The sequence below is a fragment of the Tetrao urogallus genome (genome assembly GCF_951394365.1).
Source record: "Tetrao urogallus genome assembly, chromosome: 2".
Taxonomy (NCBI): Eukaryota; Metazoa; Chordata; class Aves; order Galliformes; family Phasianidae; genus Tetrao; species Tetrao urogallus.
This window is the reverse complement of record NC_136814.1, coordinates 43,372,759-43,393,309: the sequence shown is the minus strand read 5'-3', so window position 1 is coordinate 43,393,309 and position 20,551 is coordinate 43,372,759. Positions and strand designations below refer to the sequence as shown.

Genomic DNA, 20,551 nt, shown 5'->3' with positions numbered 1-20,551 from the left:
TGATTTTATTTGCTAAATAATAGAGAAATAACCTGAAAAATTTTCTGCTGATTTTGGAGAGGTACATCGCCGTACTGAGTGTCTCACAAGCAGCAGAACACAGAGGACTGTCCAGGTAATAGGCACCAAAAAATGGGAATACAGGAGGGAAGAAGCGGGAAGCTATGAAAAATTCCCTGTGTTTAGTTTGTTATGTTTTCTAGGGTTCTTGCTACTGCTGGTCTGGAAATCCAGAGAATCAAAGAAGTATGAGTTCCCCTAGACTAGTAGGGTAGCATGTTTGTTCTCAAGGCACAACCCTCTCTTTTCTGATAAAATCATTTAAATTATTTTTATTCATTTTTCATATAACTTTGCTTCTTCTAGGACATTGTCACGTTGGCTTCTGATCTTTAGATTCCCTAAGTTTGTATCTTTCTACATTTCTTTTTATGTAGTCACTGACTTCATAATAAGCTTTTTGGGAGTGGAAGCTATGTATGCATACTGGTACTGAACTCTGAATCAGACTTTACATGTTGTTATGCAAACATTAACACTGCATGCAGAGACATGAAAATAAAGTGCACTGTCCCAAGACATACAGTTCTTGGCTGAAAAAAATCAGTTCTCACTCACTGTAGTTATATAGAAGAATGTAATACAGAAGAATATAATACAGAAAGATCAATATCAAGAAATAGTTTTTTGGGGGGGTGCTCAGCTTTCTAAGTGTTAAGGATATACTATATATTTGGTGTGGATTTAAAGTTGGTGGCCTACAATGTAAAAATTACTAGTTTAGTATGATTATGTTTCAGGAGAGATTTAAAATAGAGTTCTTTCAGTGCTTCTTAGGAGTGCAAATATCAAAGCTCAAAGGTCTCTGCAAAACATGAATGTTAGTAAATATTTACACTAGTAAGTAAATGGCTGAGATTGTAGCCTTTGCTTCAGAAGAGCAAATCTACAAATGGAGAAAGAATAATTCACATAGTTTAAGGTAGAAAATAAGAAGAGCATGATTAGTACCAGTGGTCAAGGCAGCAGTAGTAGTGTTCTTCCACAGAAGACCGGCAGTAAGAAGAATGACTATAAATAAAGAGAAATTGGTAAAATAAAATTAAAAAGTATTGTATGAGTTAGAGAAATAAGAAGAATGAGCTGAGATAATTTAATATGAAGATAAATCGGTTGTAAAGTGGTAAATTGCAGCTTCACCCTCAATTAGAAAAGACAATACCATGCTTCTAGTTTGGAAATTAGTTTGCTGATCTTCAGAATTAAATACTAATTTCACATGGAGCTGTGTCAGTTGACAGCTTCTTGCTGGGAAGGTTTCAACTCCCCTTTAGCTGACAGAAAACTACTCAGGCCTAAAATAAACATTCTTTGCAGATTCACATGTCGATATGGCTCAGGTGTGGGTATAATGTTTGATACAGGAGGGCAAAAGTGAGGAAACAGAGTAGGATTGTGACCATTGCCAGTTAGTTGTATCGACTTGCAGTACCACGGAAGTGCTGAGATTTTTTCCCTTTTTTTAATCAGTTGACTTCTTTGACAGCAGTAGAAGTCCTCTGCCTAATCATCCAGAAGTTGTAGGCTAGATAAAAACAATTTTTTGCATTTTAGCATCATCTGTTGCGTTCTTTTTGTTTTAAGTATGTGCTTCCACTCAAATAACTCTCTAAGTTCCCTATCTGATTGATCTCCATTCCAGCCTCAGTTTTTAAAGGTCTCTGTTTACTGAACTCAGCCATGTGCAAATACACTGGAGCTTAGTTCTACACATTCTAGAAACAAAAGTCCCTTTTTGAATCATTTCACAATTGCCTGTGCTTTTCAGTCTTTTTGGATCTTTGCTGTCTATATTTTCTTTGACTTAAGGAAAAGAACTTCCTCTCTTCCCAGTGATGAAGAGAACATAAATATTCTTAATTTACTTTTAGAGTCAAAAAACTTGCAGCCCTTTTTAGGTGCGATTCCTAATTTTTTTTCTTTTTCTTTTTTCTTTTTTTTTTCTTCTTTTTTTGTCTCCGTAAATCATTTTTATGTGCATGAAAGTAATTTTTTTTGTTGCAAAATATTGTGCATAAGTATCCATTAAGTTAAAATATGTGAATTTGGGTATTTGGAATATTCATGAGATTCCACAGTTCAGAGGATTAAGAGGGGTCTGGGTGATTTATCCTGTTGTAGAGAGTATATTTTAAGCTGCTTTTACTTACAGGTGTGTACCTTGTCTACTGGAATTTGAAATGATAATTTTATGATCTCTGAAAGACAGTTTCATTGTACTTATTTCAGGTATCTAAATGGAAAGAGATGCTTTCTTATAATGATTGGATTAGAATAATAAGTGCTCAGAGAACTGCAGCCTGAACAATATTGAAACAGATTTATGGGTAAAGATTTGAAGAACAAGATTGAAATCTAGAAATGGGAAAATGAGAAGGATTCAAGAATCTTTCTGAAATGAAACTGAAAATTCAGTTTGCAATGATTGATGTGCAAAGCATTGGCAGTGAACATGTAGGAAAGAAGGAAATTATCATTTGAAAAGCTTGGAATTATTAGGATGGATTTCATTTTTTAATATTTCTCCACAAAACTGATACAATACATATTTCACATTTAAGGTTAGTAGAAAAGCTACAGAGGAGCTCCCACATAGAAATATTGTAGGATTATCTTATTGCAAATGATTCCCTAAGTGTGACATGACAGCATTCATCCAGCTTGGCTTGGTTACTGCTGAGCGTTTCAGCCACGGTTCAGGTACTACTCGGCAGTTCAATAAGGAAAACTGTTAGATGAATTTTTAGTGTAATGCATGATTCAGAATCTCCAGCGAGCTGTTCAGATACAACACTATAGAATACGCTAAATTCAGCAACAAATGGAAGCACAGAAGTCTTGATTGTTGTTTATTTCTGTCCCAGTATAGACTTGAACTCACAGTGAAATTTGATCAAATTTTTAATACATGTCCTGCTAAATGGTTACTTTAGCATTGTGCCTGTGTTTCTGCTGAGGAGGCAGACTTTTAAAATAGTATGTGGAGCAGCAGGGGAATGATGAAAAAATTAATTATTTAAGATAGGCCTGTTATATAATTATCTCACTCTAAGAAAATTAGACTTAAATTATTGTTATATCATGTTGTTCATTCAAATATGATTGAGAAAATGGATTCAAGTCAGCTCTTTCTTTTAATATATTTTCATATTTCAAATTTTCAAAGTTAGACTTCCTCGGCTTGCACTTGTGTATGTATGCAGTACTTTGTATTCAGTATCTTTAGTTGTGTTTAGTGCAGAAAAACCTTCTTCAACTTCAAATTAGGAAAGAAGACAAGTGGTATTTACAATGACTGTCTTCAGCCCAAATATGCAACAGGGGACAAGGGGTATTCTTCAGAGAAGACTTCAGCACATAGCCTTCTCTGGAGTAACTTTCTAGAGGACTGTCTCTCTTAAGTGCAGAGGACTGATTGCAGTATACAGCCTGCAGAGTGCTTGGGTAAGAGAATAAGGTGATCTTGAAATGAAGAGAATGAAGAGTTTTTAAAAATGAAAGATAAGCAAAGAGCAACTAGAAGGATAAAAATGCAGTGATGTTGATTTTAAACAAATCAGGGCCGCAATCAATATGTCTTACTTTGGCTTTGAACTCCAGGATTTTTTATTTTTTTTTTTTTCAAGAATGAATAATAAATAATTGAAATAAGACTTCCATATGCTTGAATTAACCTAAATGAAGTACGCTGGAAATATATGCACTTTTTTTAACAGAAGAAGTAAAATGATTATTACATCTGTGGGACAGTCATAGGAAAATGAAGTATATGGCATGGTTTTTAATGATTTACTTGGAATACACTAATGTTTTGTAATTGAAGCTGTTAAGAGTTGACGCCCAAGATTAATGAAATTATTTAAAAATTAAAATATGCTCCATGTATATTTTTCTGTAATATGCATGTTTCAAAAGTGTCTTGGCTAAATGTGTGAAACTTTGCCCTTTGAGGCTTTTAAAATGCTAAACTTGCATAGAGCTACTTTGAAAATAATGATACAAACTGACGGTAGAAACTTTCATGCCTTCCCTTGACTCCTCATGAGCAGGTTTTCAGGGCTATCTGGGCTCCAAGATGGCTCTGGCAGTTTGTTACAGATGGGGAGTTCTGGTAGCTGGCGCTCCTGGGATAGCCACAGGTTGCAACTCTGCTGGGACACAGCAGCGCTGTCCCTTGGTCACACGGTGTGCAGTGGGGTAATGCTTTTGGGAAGCGTGCATCAAAGGCCCTTTGTTGATAGTCTTGGCTAGGCAGCACTGTGTTCTTGCTGCTGTCTCTGGAAAATAATCATTGGGTAGTCTCAAAAAGCTGAAAAGAAAGCTCAATAAATAGCAAAGAAAGCCTTCTCCCTAGCAACACACTGCCTTGGAGCAGCTTGAGCCTTCAAATGGAAGGTCATATGATTGACATATTTGTCCGCTAAAGAGAGTGCACACAATTCTTTTTTTCACATCTCTGTATTTTTAAACTGTGTGAAAGCAGGTTTTAGCCAGCCGCGAGCGAGGGGAGCCCAGCCAGTTGGAATAGTCCTGTTGGCTTGCTGTGGGCCCCGTCTGCTCTGAGGGTGCAAGGAAAGTAGGACAGGCGTCTGCAGTGTTTATGGAAGAATTAACTTCGATTTTTAGAGAGTGACATTTATATTAGAGTAGCAGTAAAATGCATATAAGACACATATGCCCTATTATTACAGTCAGTAGATCTGTGGCTTGCATCTCTGCTTGTAAGCAGCTGAAATTAATTGTGAACTTTTAGTACTCATTCACATTTTAGCAGCTGTTGAGAATTAGTTAAAGCATAAAGTCCCTAAGCATAAAGCATCTGTCCCTACGGTGCTTCCTCAGTTACTCTAGAAATTTAAGTCTCAGGTCCGTTGTGTTTTTGTGCATCTTAGGTTTAAATATATGTATTTTTATATCTCAATATTACACATTTCTCTGAGTGGTATTTTTATTCAAACTCATTTGTCCTGTTTATACATTTCAGTCATTTGTCACTAGACTACTCCACCACACAGAGAGAAGAAAAAGCGTCAATAAAACCATGCCATTGCTCAATCTGTTCTGCTGGAAATAAAACAGTTATGTAAAATACTACCAAAGGAGGGGCAGGTGAAATGCAGAAACAGATATATTTTTTTATATTGGTTACCTCATCACACTTCCCTGTCACAATTCTTGTTGAACATGTAAGTGATAGTCAGTGAAGCTGCTGGAAGACTTCTGTTCCCTAAATCTTGGAATTGGATAAGCCAAACGTTTGTGATTTTACTCTCTATTCTAATACATAATTTTGTTTTGATTGGTCAGCATTATCCTTTCAGGGCATTTCAAGCTGAAAATAAAAATATCTTAAAAGTCAGTGCCACAGCCTGAATTTCTGCGTGACATCAATTGCAACCCTGAATCCTGTGTTTAATGGAACGCTTGAAGAATGTACCCTTATTTGCAGGAAGTCTTTCCAGTGTTTTCTCACCAGCAGTTATTTTTCTTTTGTTGCTTTAAAGAGAGAACTTGTCACATTCTTTCTAGATTACTAACTTTGATCTAAAATAAGGCGTCACTTCTCTTACACTTTTGTTATTATTATTTTTATGTGGGAACTGATTAAAAACATAAAGGACACGTTTTACATATGAAAATATGGGGTCATATTTCAATACCATTTTGAGGATGAAAGGCTTTGTTTATGTGCTAAAGTATTAGCATAGCTGGAAACAGAATTAACTGGCACTGGAGTCTGCAACAAAATGCTGGTTTTGATGTAGTGGGCTCTTTTGGGAGGTGGAGAATATGATGTCTGAGTTCAGTGTCTTTGCTTTACCTAAGAGAAATTTAGAGCTGTTTACATTGTATAAACTCAAATAGAAAACTCCTGAGATATCAAAATAAATAACAGGTCAGGCTAGACCAGTGTACAAGTATTTTAATAACAATCCCATTTTTATTTTTCTAACGACTGTCTCTTATCTGTACCTGTTAGAGAAACTGCCTTTACTGTATGTAGTTGTGAAGCGTAAATTAGAGAAATTATTTTTTATCATATATTGTGCATACAACATGGGTTAAAACATTTGTCCCAGTAAAAGTGGAATGCATCAACACAATCTCAGAGTGTGTTGGCATGGTTCACTCTGTTACAAAAGCTAGAGATGGAATAACGGTCTGCATAATATGGGTTATGTTTGATTTCTGTTCCGTTCTGATTCCTGTTATGTTTGTGGTACTTAAGATGTTGCTGGTAGAGCCTTACATGGGAAATGTATATTTACAGGCTTGTCTGGTGGCATCCCATTCAGTGTGAGTATAGTTTAACTCTCTTTTTCAGAATTAAACTAACCACTGGGGAAGAAGTCTAGCACTCCAAAATTAGAAACACCAAAAATAGTGTTCAGCTCTGAAAGTTTAACTGGGTTTTCACATTGCTAAAATAGATCTAATGCTATAGATCACATTATTGATAATTATTTCATCTGAATGTTAATACATATATTAATAAATACATCTTAATGTATTCCAGAATAATTATGTCTTTTTCAAAACACTGTAGAGGGAGCTGTATAAATGTTGTTTCCTTTTAATATTAGAGATGGGCTGATGTGTGTATATATGTCATGAAAGGCATTTCTGGAGCTTTGTCGTTCGCTGTTCCTGTCGAGTGCAGTGTGTGGAGCTTCATGTCATTAACACTTGAATGGTTAGGATATGAGGAAAAGACAGATGATAATTCCAAAAAAAGTGCTAAACAAAACGCAAATTCTGGAAGTAATTACTGTTGAGTGTCCAATATAATCAATCCAAGGGCTGTTATTTCCTTGAAAGCCCAAAAGCCTGTGAGTTAAATATCAGCCCCTTATGACTGTTCTCAGTAATTGTTTGGGACAAGCATAAAAGTCCATTAAGGTCAAACAGAATGCTTCAGGCGATATTTTTTTCAATATATTAGCAACTAGTATCTAGAAGGTGTATGGTGAAACAGCCCCTAGGTTCCACTGGTACTGTATTTCAGTTTGGCTTATAAAATATGCTTCATGCTGATTTTTCTGTACCTTATCTGTATTTTCCTGTTGCAGAAATAGAAGGTGTGTGGGGGGGAGAGGGGACACTCAAATATAACTGGTAAGCCAAGTATCATGATTAAACATGGATGTGTCAGATAAGGTGACAGAAAGTGTAAAAAGATATGCTGCCTTTTCCTCCTAGTATATCTTTAACATTATGACCAATGAATTTGTCAAGTGAAACAGCACAGTCTTCTTTGCATATCATTTGAACTGAGAGCTTGCTTTGAAGAAGATAAGCAGGCTGTGTTGCCCAGAAGAAATAATGATGCTAATTTATCTTTGCCTGTCTTCACAGACATAGCAGTGTGCATCAGTGTTGAAATGGAAGTAAAGAAATAACTGAGCTACAAGATGCTGCATATTCAGTGCCATAGAGTCTTTAGTGGCATACAGTGTTCTAAGAAATATGGCTGGTTTTAAAGGAGTGATTTCTTTTACTTTGTCTGAAAAGTATTTGGGGAAGCTGCCTCTAATACAAGAAGAGCTGCTGAGTTATGCCAGAAAACAATTATTGGGCGAATTCTCAGTTATGTTGTATCTGCTCCATCACCATCAGAAATATACAGTCAAGAATGAGGAAGTTTAAACGATGTATGTTTACCAACAGCTTCTAACTATCTATATTTATGTTCCAGACATGTGAAACTTACGAGTGATTGTCAGGTTTCTTGAGGGGATGTTTATTCCTTAACTCTAGGTAACAGAGTAGCTTGCCAGAAATAAGAGCCTTTACAAAAGTGACATCTTAGAGTAGGTAATTGATGAGTAGTTTATGCAGTCAGATTCAGATTATTTTAAAAAGCTCTTTTCTTTCTGTTTTATTTCTGGTTACATGTCATCTTGACTATGATTGCATTCCCATAGATATTTTGGTATTTCCACAACTTAGGTGTTAAAATATAGAGTAAATTTTAGGCATGTGTACTTTCACTTCAATGTTTCCAGTATATTTTCCTGTGATCTTTTATTGTATATTTTAGAATATATTGACGCCTGATATCTGCTTTTTGTTTTAAATACGTGTATGTCTAGGAATTTGTAGTATATTGTTTGTGAGGTTTTTTGTTTATCAGTTATGAATGGAAGGTTTTTGTCCCTGAATGGAGACATTCATGTGTAAAGACTGTTTGACTGGCGCATGGTATGTTTGGAATACTTACTGATCTACAAGTGAATTGCAGTGGAACATTTCTCTTTGTCAGCTAGATAAAAGCATTCCACAGCGTGTTGAGTCAAAGTGAGTGTCAGAGTGCTGGCGATGAAGCTGCAGCTGCTAGTCTGCTCTAGCAGTTGAGGACATGGGAAGGCAGGGTGACAGAGCCCTGCCTGCGGGCTGAGAAAAACAAGAGCAGTAACAGTAAACTATTTCAGTGGTGCTATTATGTTTTATCAAAACTCAAATTAAATTAGTAAATTGCAAGTGCTTTGTATGTGACAACTGCCAATGACTTTTCTATTTGAGGAAGGAATTTTCAGTGTAGTTGTTTTGTGTGCAGTAAAATTATTTAATGCATTGACTGTGTACTTAAAAATACATTATGCTGTTGGCAAAACTCTCAACCTGAAGCAATGTGGAGAAATGCATACAGACTTGGACAAAAGGTATTAGCTGTGGAAGAGGTGTCTGTTCTGTCTGAGAATATCAAGTGTTTCTGCTTATCCGAAGGTGGTGCGGAGAAGGCTGTCTGGCTGGCAGTCATGCCAGTACATGCAGTTGCTGAGGCACTTGAAAGGTGAATACTGCTTTTTGGTGCTCTTGCCTTGCGGGGGCTGCTTGGTTTTTCTTGTCATCAGCCTGGTGGGAAAGACCCACTGCAGTTAACTGAGGAAGACCAAGACATATTTTTGGTCTTTATATTTGCACATGATTTATGCATCACTTTTCTTCACCACCACTTCCTCTTCCTACTTGCTGCTCCTTGTCTGATCCTGAAAGGATGGCCCTGATGGATCTGATAAAGGACTGCTGCTTTAAAGCCTGTGCTGGCTGCATCTTTCCTAGGGTTGAGCTCAGTTCAGTTCATGAGAAACCAGCTGAAGTGCAGGAATGTGTGACAGCATGCAAAAACACCATCCAACATGCATAACATTTGTAAGCTGATGACAGTCACTAACATCACCTAAATAAGAATACTTCTGTGGCTATGAACGCTGGAAAAAAAAAGTCATATTTTCCAGAGTAATTACTGTAAGGGGAAAATGTGCGAGTTGTTTCTATAGAAAGGCTCAAAGCTTTCCCTGCCATTATTAGTGGTGAGAATCACAATACGTTTTGAGACTTAACTGGTAAGAACTGTGAGGCTCAAGGAGCTCTATCAGGATAAAGTATGTCTACTGTCATATCTCTGAGTGGATTGTTTGGCTGGTGAATTAATGCAGCTGCAGTCACCTAAGGGGCTTTGTGTGGCTCAGTGTGGTCCAGCAGCAGTAACACAGCTCAGTGTGGGTACTGACTGGCTCAGCTGTGCGCCGCTCGTTCATCTTTGCTCAGTAGTATCCATTGCTACTCGATTCTTCTTTTCTTTCCTTTTTTTTTTTTTTTTTTTTTTTATGAAAGTGCCCTTCTATCTACTGTGAGTTATAACAGGCTTCTCATCCCATTATTCCACTTTCCTCAGAGCTGCCAGTATGCAGAAGCTGATGGTGTGCCCTTCACTTCTGAGGACAATGTTGTTGTCGTCTCCCCAAGTCCTTCATTGGAATAGTGCAGTGAATGCACTTGTCTTTAGAATCTGTGTGCTTGTCTACATTCCAGCCTGACACTTTATCTGCCTAGCTATCTAGTGTGTCTACCTTTTGTGTATGAATGAAAAGTTTAAAAGTATTGTATTCCTAAGTATGCACTATGCATATGAGAGTCTGAGGGATTTAAGTGCCTGGAATACAACAATTTCAGAAATATTAGTTAATCAAAAGAATTTCTCCAAGGATCTCAAGATATCTGAGGCTCAGCAGGGTTGAAGTAAAGCTCGTACACTGAAAATGCAATGAAAAACATGAGGAGGTAGTAGATTGCTCTATCTGAACTCCCTGGTTCGTGACATAAAACAAGCTCACACTAATAGTTGTTACATAATGATGTTCCACAGTTTTCTCTTAAACAACTAGCGTTACCCAGTATAGGAGATGGAATTATGGTTTTAGGTGGGCATCAATATGGTGAGCCTTGTGTATCCTGTGTTCTTCACTGGGTGGGCCTCGGGCCAGTGTCAGATGCAACGACGGCCTCCATCTTCCTCCTCAGTGAGGTGATACTCCCATTTTGCATTCCCAGAAAGGAGCTCAGTCAAGATAGCTTTTGGTTACATTGGTGTATCTTCCTAGGAACTGTTAAAATCCAAACAGTAATTTTAACTAACAACAACAACAAAAATAATAGTTCTCCATCGGTTTTAGGTGAGCATTACAGATACAGCAGCACTGACAGACTTGGTGCAGGTGACACTAGGAACTGTTAGCACTGTTTTAAACCTTGTGACCACCAGTCCTCCTCTGATAAGGATTAGAAAACCAATTGACTATGATCTCCTTCAGATCTTTTTACTGCTAGCACCAGTAGAGCTGAGCTGCTATGAGGAGGGCAGCAACCACTCACCCTTGTCTGCATATAGTTGGCTTTGTCAGGATTTATTGCATCTCCCCAGTATTTGTATTCAGTGAGCAGCTGCGAGTGCTTAGATTTAAAGAATTAGGTTTCAAGATACCATTTAAGATTTTTTTTTTCGTAATCTGCATGTTATATTGCACAGGAGAAATACAAGGAAGCACTGAAGATTTAAGAAGATGAGAGGTTTGAGTCAATCACTTGAGCTTCAACTTAGTAATGCAAATCTGGCTTTAAGTGACCTTATTGATGTTTGCTCAAAGTAGCCTCCTCTTGGTACAAATGACTGAGCTTTGTTGTAGCTATTGTACAGGAAACGTACTGTCCCTTTAGAGATTGCCTTTGTATCCCCGATGCAACCTCTCTTTGCTTTAACAGAGAGTGCCTGCAGAAATGCCTGCAGCTAGGATAGATTGCTTCGGTGTGCCTCATTTGATCCATCTGTCAGCAACGAAGAGAGGATAGGTCAGAGAAAAACACGGGGCCTGTTTCTCTTTCCCACCTCTTGGAAATGGGAGCTTTTGACTAGTGGTGAATTTTGTCACATAGAGATCTTTAAACCAGAGACTGAAGGGCATGAAAGGGTCCTGCCCACTTTTGTGGCTAGTACCTGGAAGGGAGACGGCAGGCGGCTGCTACAAGCTAGGGTGCAAGGGGCTGCAGCCCTGGCAGGGCAGCACACCCCGTCCTGAGGCGAGGGCTTTGTGTAATGCACAGCGCCACCTTCTGGGCGCCTGGCGCGATGCCCTCCCGTATTGGAGTAGGGGAAGGTATGGTTTGTTTTCCTTGTTGTTTTTTTTATTTATTTATTCTTTGCCGAATAGGTGAAACAAAATTCCTAAAGCTAAAAAGGCCTGTTAATATCTGCCAGTGCAAGTCCTCATCTTCTACCTGTGAGGTATCACTGATACCATCCTTAAAAAATGTTTTAAATTTTGCTTGGGAGCCTGTTTAAAGAATACAAGTTTTACAGCTGCTGAGTGGTACTCCAGAGAATTAAATCTGCAGAATAAAAACGAAGGTCTCAGTCTGTTTTGTATGCTAAAGACTGCTCTTAGTTTTGTAAACGTACTTTGTAATCCAAGTAACTGCTACATCTTTTCTCATAGAAAGCATAGTGACCTATAGGAATATTGAAGATCCAAAGTAAATGGATCACTTTGTCTGGGTTTTATTGCTTTTAAGTTGCTATAACTCCTTCTTTTGAGGTTTTCAGAAGGAAAAAAAAAAAAATGTTTTATGTCTTCAAGTTTTTGTCCTATAAATAGCTACATTTGGAAAACGTTCACCATGGTCTAAAATCCAGGATAATAGAGTTACTAAAATTATCCTATCAAATGAAATGAAAGATTCAGCATTTACTGAGACTCATTAATAGTGTCAGATCAATCACCTGAACTCTCATTTGGAGGAAGTATGCAATTTTACATACATAGCAGTATGGGAGATACAGCTGACACTGAGAGGGCTTTTCTGGTTACTTGCATTCAGTTAATAAACCCAAGCGAAAAAAGCAACCAAACAAACAAACAATAGCAAAGAATAACCATTAAGGGTGGAGGAGAAAAGGGGAATTAATATGTTAAAAATCACTATTGCTAAAATAAATTTGAAGAATGAAGCTGTATCCAGAATAACCAGAATTAATAGATTCAGTCTTTGGGTAGAACAATAGATTTGGAATTGTTTTTATTGCATGACAGTTGACTACATAGTATAGATAATTTACCAGCAGTGATGCAATGGAGTAAGAATATCTTTAAAAATAAATTTAAAGCAGAAATTCTTTACATGTCAATTGTAAGTCTGTTCTGAGGATTTCACATTAAGCATACTATAATCAGTACATTTTGTATTCCAGAGAGTCTGATTCTAATGACTGTGTAATCTGAGGTTTCTGGTTAGCACAGTGCTTAACTGTACAATTAATTTGTAGTTAAAATGCTAATTGAATGTGTGTTTACTTTTCCAATATAAGCATTAGTTCAGTCTGTCATACGGTATTTGATATATAAATACAATAATGTCTAACTCTTCCATTATATTCTGCGTGCATAGCAACACCATAAATTGTTAATGTGTTTAATCTTTGTGTTCAGGTAAATCCTCAGTATTACAGTTGGGAATTCAGTTTTTGACATCCAAAAGTGATTTAGTCTTGACTCATCTACTGTGTTGATTTTAAGTTGTTGATCTGAGAAAAAAATAAATAAAAATAAAAATCAGATGTTACTTCCACTGGGGGCAGGGGATCCTTGAACAGCACTCACACGAAGTAGTTTATTTTGTTCAATACATTTTTTTTGCCCCCTTGTAATTTAATAAGTTACTTCTCCATGTTTGGGAAGTTAAGTATGCATAACAATCTTTTATTTAAAATTTGTCTGAATTTTTTTTTCCATATACTTTGGGTCCACTGAACATGGATATTCTTTCAACTCCTAACTGGTATGAGATATTTCAGTGCTACGGTTTTATAGTGGAGTTATTTAGTAGTATAGTTTTTAGATTATTGGTGGTGATTGCTGTTCTTTGTGGCTTTTAATTCTGCTTTCCATAATCATCTGTGCTCTTCAAAGGCCTAATTAAAACCACCTGTTGGAGTTGTAGTTTAAGACAGGCGAACAACTGGCTCTGGAATCTGACCGTCTTTCAAAGTAGGTAGCACAGTATGCAGGCTGTCATTACCTTTGAAAATCAATGCAGGGGACATGTAAGCTGCCCCTTTTTCCCCTCTGAGTGAGACTTTCAGAAATGATAGAGAATATGAGAAGCAAGGTGGTATCTCAGCATTAAAGTAGATACTGATGACCATCTCATGGATTTCATATGCCATTATCTTGTTTTCTGGTTGATAGAATGTAGTGTAAACAAATGGTAGCATTTCAGCAAAAACAAATCTGAAAATGTCTAGTCTTCAAATAGTGAATGGTACTAATTAAGCTTTTTTTTTTTTGTTAGTATCTAAAAAAGTGAGTGGTTTTTCTGAAGGGTTGATAGGTTTTTTTTGGTGGTGGTGTTTTGTTTTGTTTTTTTTTTTTTTTTTTACTAAATACTACATAATATTTATGGAAATTGCAGTATACCATAGAAAGTAAATAACTTGAGATATATTGAAACCAAACTTAGGAATAATGTATACTGTATAGATGATAGATATATCCTCATCAGAGAATGTCTATATTTCAAAATTCTGAGTTCCTTTTTACAGCAGTTGTTGATGTTTGGAAAGTTCTCAAATAATTTTTTTTTTTTTTTTTTTTTACTGAAGCAGTCAGTCAGTATTGCTTATGTAGGTACATATTAAAATAAAGTTGCAAAAAAAGATTGTGGTGTCTATTCTTCTTATCTGCTAATAGGACTTTTTGAAGGTACTTCAGGAGTATATGAACTGTCATAATAAAACTTCAGAAAAAAAATGAATTTAACCTTAGTTTTTATAATTTTGGCACGAGTCTTTTGCAAAACTCTCTAAGATACATATCAGTATTAGTTAATGTAGACAATAGGCAATTTGGACTTAATTTCAATGAGAAGTTATAAAAGCTTACTGTTTTTTAGATGAATGGGTAAGCAGATGTTTTCCTTGGTTAAAACTTGAAGGCGTTTTATTCTAGCTCTCTTAGATCTTATGCACTAGTGAATTAATAACCTGAACTTTCTTCCTATCTTTTCATATGCAGGCAGAAGGAGAAGACAGCCTTAAAAAGATGCAGCTGATGGAGCTTGCAATTCTGAATGGCACCTACAGAGATGCCAACATCAAATCACGTAAGCATGTTATAATCTTGAGGGTCAGTGCAACACTAGTGTTTTTGTAGGGTTTGATTCCTAAGCCTGCTTCCTGGAAAATGGACTCACTGAGTTGGAGAATGGAAAGCACTGCTAAATAAATAAATAAACCAGAACAGTAGGTGGCCATTGCAGGGGGTCTCTTGGAGATAAGTTTTGCCAGGTTTTGGGTGGTTTTTGTTGTTGCTATTTGCTTTGTATTTGTTTGATTTTTGTTTTCTCTTTCTCATTTAAAAAAAAAAAAAGTTTGAGTTGAAATATTTACAGATATATAATTCAAACAAAATGCAACCCTTAAGCCAGATTTTTCAATTTTACAGTCTTTTTTTTTTCCTTAATATGTATATGGACACCTTTTCAGTTTTATTATTGAATAATCAGTTTGAAAATATTACACGTGTTCAGGATACTGTGAATACATTTATCTGTATTATATTCCTTCCTTTCATCTTGCTTGCATGTATCCCCCCAATGTTACGTTTTTTCCAGCAATTCAACTGATTTCACTCCTGAGTTCACAGGGATCAGTGATGTAATGAGCCATTTTTACAATTTCTTCCATTAGATTTGCGTGAGAATGCTTTTGTAAACACATGTATGTGCACGTTTACACTTAAAAATTAATTATATACACCAACTAATGACAGCATATGTATGTATATTATATGTGACACACACTATTTTCTCTAGTTTAAAATCTAATTTTCTACTTCTGAAAACATAATTTCTGATGCTCTTCCAAAGTAAACTTTTGCTGTAGCTATGATATTGATATCAAATGTAGGGACAGTGAAGTCAGCTTTTTCACTAAGGGCCTACTGATTTTTGCAAATTTGTTTCTCCACATAAACTCCATTTCAATGTTGAATATGCTTAAAGGTTGGAATGCAGTTAGGTCAATTTGAGAGCATTTATACCAGTGTAATTATTCTGATTGGAAAGGGTACATAAGCAAGGGCTTTCAACACCACGGTGATGGTGATAAGTCTTCACCTCCTAATTAATACCATAATATCTAAAGCTAGCTCCGTTTTAAACCTATTAGAGTCTTCAATTTATTGCAAATTTATGAGTAAAATAACTTTTAGTTTATATTGGTGCAAGTTATTGCATAGAAACCTTTATATTAATTTGAGTAATTTCTTTGTCTGCTCTATTCCCATTGGTCCATTTTAAGTGTAGGTGGGATGATGGTTTTTTCAATTTTCTGACTAGATATTTCCATGCTAATATTCACTCTTTGATAACAAGATATTTTCATTGTTTGCATTATGTCTTTACTGAAAACTTAAGATATAGAATCCATGGTAATGTATTTCAGATGAAAAAAGGAATTGAAAATGTTCAAAGTTTTTTTTTTTTTAAATTTTTGCATTGAGCATTTTTGTTTAAAAGAAAACAAAAAAAACCTACAAACTCCACCCTCTCATCTGAAAATCTTTCCACACATTTCTCATTTCTCTTTTCAGACCACCTGTAAGTTAATTACATTAATGTAGATCAGCATTAGTGCAGAGACACTTTTTACAACGAATACTTTAGTTTGACTGTTACCAGCTGATCTGTATTAGTGATTAAGAAGTTGTTTGTATTGTATGCCAGCAGTCTTCAAATAGCAATTGAATATGGAAAAGGAAAAGAAAAAAAAGAAAAAAAAAAAAAAAAAAAAAAAGAAGAAAACATTTTATCTTGGAGAATTTGTCATGAAAATAATTTTGGAGTATTTTGTTCATGGTATGGTAGGAGAGGAGATTGTGTTTTGTTTCTGGATCCTCTTTAATTTCACTGATGCTGGAAACTGGAACTGTGTATATGTTTAAATACAACATAAGAGATCCAGAACCTTAGAACTCTCCTATGGTAGCTCTGCATAACTGAGTATCTGTGGACTCTGTAGTTGCACTACATTTTGTACTCTGTATTTGATTATGAAAGTATTTTCCTTGTATCTCCTGCATGCATCTCAGTCTCATGCAGTCTTTATAGCATAAATGAAGAAATGTGGTCTAAATGGAGCTTTTGTGCTGTGTAACCTGTTTGAGAAATCTACCTCACTGTTTTACAATGGCTTTTTTATTTTGCATGTTCATACTTAATCACACTGGAAAATGGAAAGCTGTTTGCATTTGAATGGTGTGCTTTGGCACTGTGTGATCAGCGCATGTACTAATGATTTCCTTTTATTTTTCTTCTTTCCTACTTTTCCCCTTTTTTCCCATTCTTTCCACGTTTTGTACTGCTATCTCCATACTTTCCTCTGAATTTCTTTGCTTACTGTAGCAGCCCTTGCCTTTTCTCTTGCAGCAACAGCCCAGGCTCCAAGGATCATTACTGGGCCTGCGCCTGTTCTCCCACCAGCTGCCCTGCGTACTCCTACGCCAGCTGGCCCTACCATAATGCCTTTGATCAGACAAATACAAACCGCTGTCATGCCAAACGGAACTCCTCATCCCACCGCTGCAATAGTGCCACCAGGACCCGAAGCTGGTTTAATTTACACCCCGTACGAGTACCCCTACACGCTGGCACCAGCTACATCAATCCTTGAGTATCCCATTGAACCTAGTGGTGTATTAGGTAAGACTCTTATCCGTGCATGACTGCAGAATGCATTGTATGCTTTCATGGTATTTGCATCTAGAAGTCATGGGGCTTAAAGAGAAAAAAAAACAGCAGAGTGCACGCACACTATTGCCTCAAAGATATCACAGTTGCCAAGGAAGACTGATGGTGGACATTTTAATATGTTTTGCATTGTTAAATGTATGTGTTTAGCATATTAGTAAGATTTTTGAAAACAAAATCTTAATGTTTATGTGTCATGAGATAGTAGGTACATAGGCAAGAAAAAAATAAATATATGTTCATGTCTATTGTATGTAATTTGTTCTCCCATCAATACTGGATTTCTTTGTGGCAACTTCAGCGTAAGTTTCCAGCAATTATTGGAAAAATGAACTTTTGATTTTGTAGTATCTTTTTAGTAGCTAAACAGGAGAAAATTGAAAGATGTTTTTTTCAGTTTGTTTGGGTTTTATTCTTTATTTAGAACACATTTGATCCATCTCTCCTCAGCTGTAAATCATTTTGTAAGCAGAAAATATTGTCTGTGAATAAATATAAAGGAAACAAAAGTTCTGAGCAATGGATGATACAGTTAGCAACTTTGATTGCTTTTATTTAGATACATTGTGTTGAAATGTCCATCATTCCTAATATTTCAGAACATTGACTTGCTGTTCGAAGGCGAAAATGATAAAGCAGCCTTGACAATTCAGTTAACCAGTCAGTGTGGAACGAACAGTTCCTATAGTGACTTCGTTCCTTCTGTCTGCAGAATATAAATAATCTTTTCTTGTTAGTTTGTTCTGAATTGCATATGACCTTGGCACTGCATAATGTTGATTTTATAGAACTTTGATCTTAGCTTGTTCAGTGGCAGTTATTGATTTACACAGATTCTAAACATCTCTAATGAACACTGGACAATAAGGTTCAAAGTCAATATTTTGTTGAAAGTATTGCAAAAAATCAGTGTTTCACTTAAATGATGAAGAGTTGTGTTATCTGTCTGTGTGCATTTCCCCGTTATGCAGTAAAAAACAAAATGTATTTAAGACTTTTCCCTTTCAGGATTAGTGAGGCACTAGTAGAAGTTTTAGTAGGGCAGAATTATTCATTAGGTCTGTCTTTGGGCATCTTGTTTTGCACCATCTCGTAGCCAACATCCAATGACTATATGATAATGTCATTATTTATTTATATCCTATAAACAAGTGCATGCTCTTCCCAGCTCCGCCACCCTGATTTGTTAGTCCTTACTGTGGCACTTGCAATGTCTCCGGGGGTGGAGTTGCAGTTACAGGCAATCTCCCCGTCTGAGCTTAGTTAATGCCAAGTAGAGAAACAGTAATAAGTTAATATTATGCAGGGAACTTCCACTGATTTCTCACAAAATTTTGCATACTTTCATACTATCACTCCCAAAAGGCAGCTGATGCCATTGCACTCTTCTAGGCACAACTGGGAGTGAAGTGTGTAGCCTAAAATGGTTCTCTCTAAATAGTCTGATTTAAAAAAGGAAAAAGGAGAGAAAAAAAATCACCACACCCCTGTTTGCATAGCATGGAATCAGTGAGTATATGAAATCTGCTCTATTATCTGAGCATTTGCATTGATTTAAATTAATTAATTGAGTTTTTGGTTGAGTTTTATTTCATAGTATACTCATGAACATACTCATGAGTATATTATCAAGTAAATAGTATTATAATATTCTTCATAATATGTTCATGAGTAATGTTATATATTTTGTCCATTTTCTACTGCACCTTTAAGGTACCTTCAAACAATTCCGTTAAAAATAACAGGAATGCATCCCTTTGAGTATTTTCAGGGATATTGGTGTTGGAATCAAATTTTAGTTGGTGACTAACTTTGAATTCCCTTCCTTTTATCTTTAGGTATGGCTTTCCCAACGAAAGGCTAAGAATTCAAGAACGGTCTTAACTGATCCTTCATCAGATCTGAATTTTAACAAATGCTTAGTTTCAGCAGCCTTGAGAAAAGCTTGGCCTAGCAGTCAGTGACTTACTTGCACTTTTTTGCACATAGATTTAAAATAAAATAGTGCTATTAATTTGGATTAGCCCCTATTATTACAGAGTAGCTGTAATTTATGAGTGTATAGTAGTATACTGACTGCTAAGTGTTCTATATAGTGTTTGCTTTACTAATCACCTAATTCATTGCAGTTCATACTTATTGACTTAAAGTATAAAATCACAATCTGTAGGCTTGAAGAATTGCTTTAAAACTTCTTTTTTGTGGTAGAACTGGAAATGATCTTAAAGTTAGCGAATAATTGTCAGTATTAAAAGATGGCATTATTTAAAATAGTCCTGCTGCAAGAAAGGCACTTCAGTGAATATGTGACTAGTAAAGCTTAAATGTGCTTGGGTCTAATAGATTTCATGAAATACTGTAATTTTGGGATTGTAAATGAATGGATTAAACAGGTTAAGGCCAGGATGTTTAAAATAAATGCAATATTAATCTGCACAGATAAACTTCTTATGGTTAAAATTTGAAACTACTGTGCCTTAACTTGTTGCTTTTCTTAAAATGAACTTTTGTAGTTAATGATCATTTAAATCCATTTTGATAAACCTGCTGTTAATGTTTTCTTTGAATGTTTTCTAACTTTGTCTTGATAATTGCAATTTAACTAGGTGCGGTGGCTACTAAAGTTCGAAGGCACGATATGCGTGTCCATCCTTACCAAAGGATTGTGACCGCAGACCGAGGTTAGTTTAGTTCTGGAGTTCTTGTTTGTAAGAAGTGCTTTGAGTGTACATGAGATTTGCAACACCACAGCTGGTTAACCAAAAACCATACTTCGTCCCATTCATAACTTTTTTCACAAAAATGTGAATATTTAATATTTTAGAGCTTAGGGAATATTTGTGGTTATAAAAAATGTTTTGTAAACCTGCCTTTCCCGGCTCAATTAAATATATACACTTTGTTGTATATTTAATATAAAAGCTATAACATATTTCCTATTTTAAAACTATTTAAAGATCCATCTGCATCAGGAAACCCTATGAGTTAAGTGCTGCAGTGATTAATTTGTGTTCCCTCCTCTCCCTCCAATGTGTTCTTTTAAGTGGTGTGGAAATATCAGATTGGTGTTGCAAAATTAAATGAATGGATGGTTGCTTAATGAGGAAGAAGTAAAGGAATAAATGCCTCCTGTCTGTGTCTGGAGAAATTTGAAGATTTAGATTCCTTTTTTTCCAATAAACTTTTGAGCCACTGTACTGTATATTTTGAGGAGGATGCATGTTCTCAGATACCTAACTGAATTCAGAAACATAAGGGCTGTGAAGAAAACACTTCAAAAGTTGTTTGAGTTTGAATTAATAAGGATGAGGGAAGGGAAGGTGTTTTGGTTTTCTGCCAAGCTCTGTTTCCTGGTCTTTACCTCTTGCTGCTAAAATGCGTAACCTGAAGGAGAGGCAACTTTTGAAGT

The 20,551-nt window shown here is 36.0% G+C and overlaps 1 protein-coding gene across 1 annotated transcript in view; it reads left to right on the top strand.

Annotated features, from left to right (window-relative positions):
* Positions 1-19,006, top strand: part of QKI (QKI, KH domain containing RNA binding) — a gene marked incomplete at both ends in the record, with an annotated part of 129,365 nt that extends 110,359 nt beyond the window's left edge. The window contains 3 exons of the mRNA XM_079532620.1: positions 14,409-14,496; positions 16,798-17,094; positions 18,981-19,006. Coding sequence (XP_079388746.1) covers positions 14,409-14,496; positions 16,798-17,094; positions 18,981-19,006 — 411 coding nt within the window. The remainder of the gene's footprint in view (positions 1-14,408; positions 14,497-16,797; positions 17,095-18,980) is intronic.
* Positions 19,007-20,551: the final 1,545 nt, after the last annotated feature.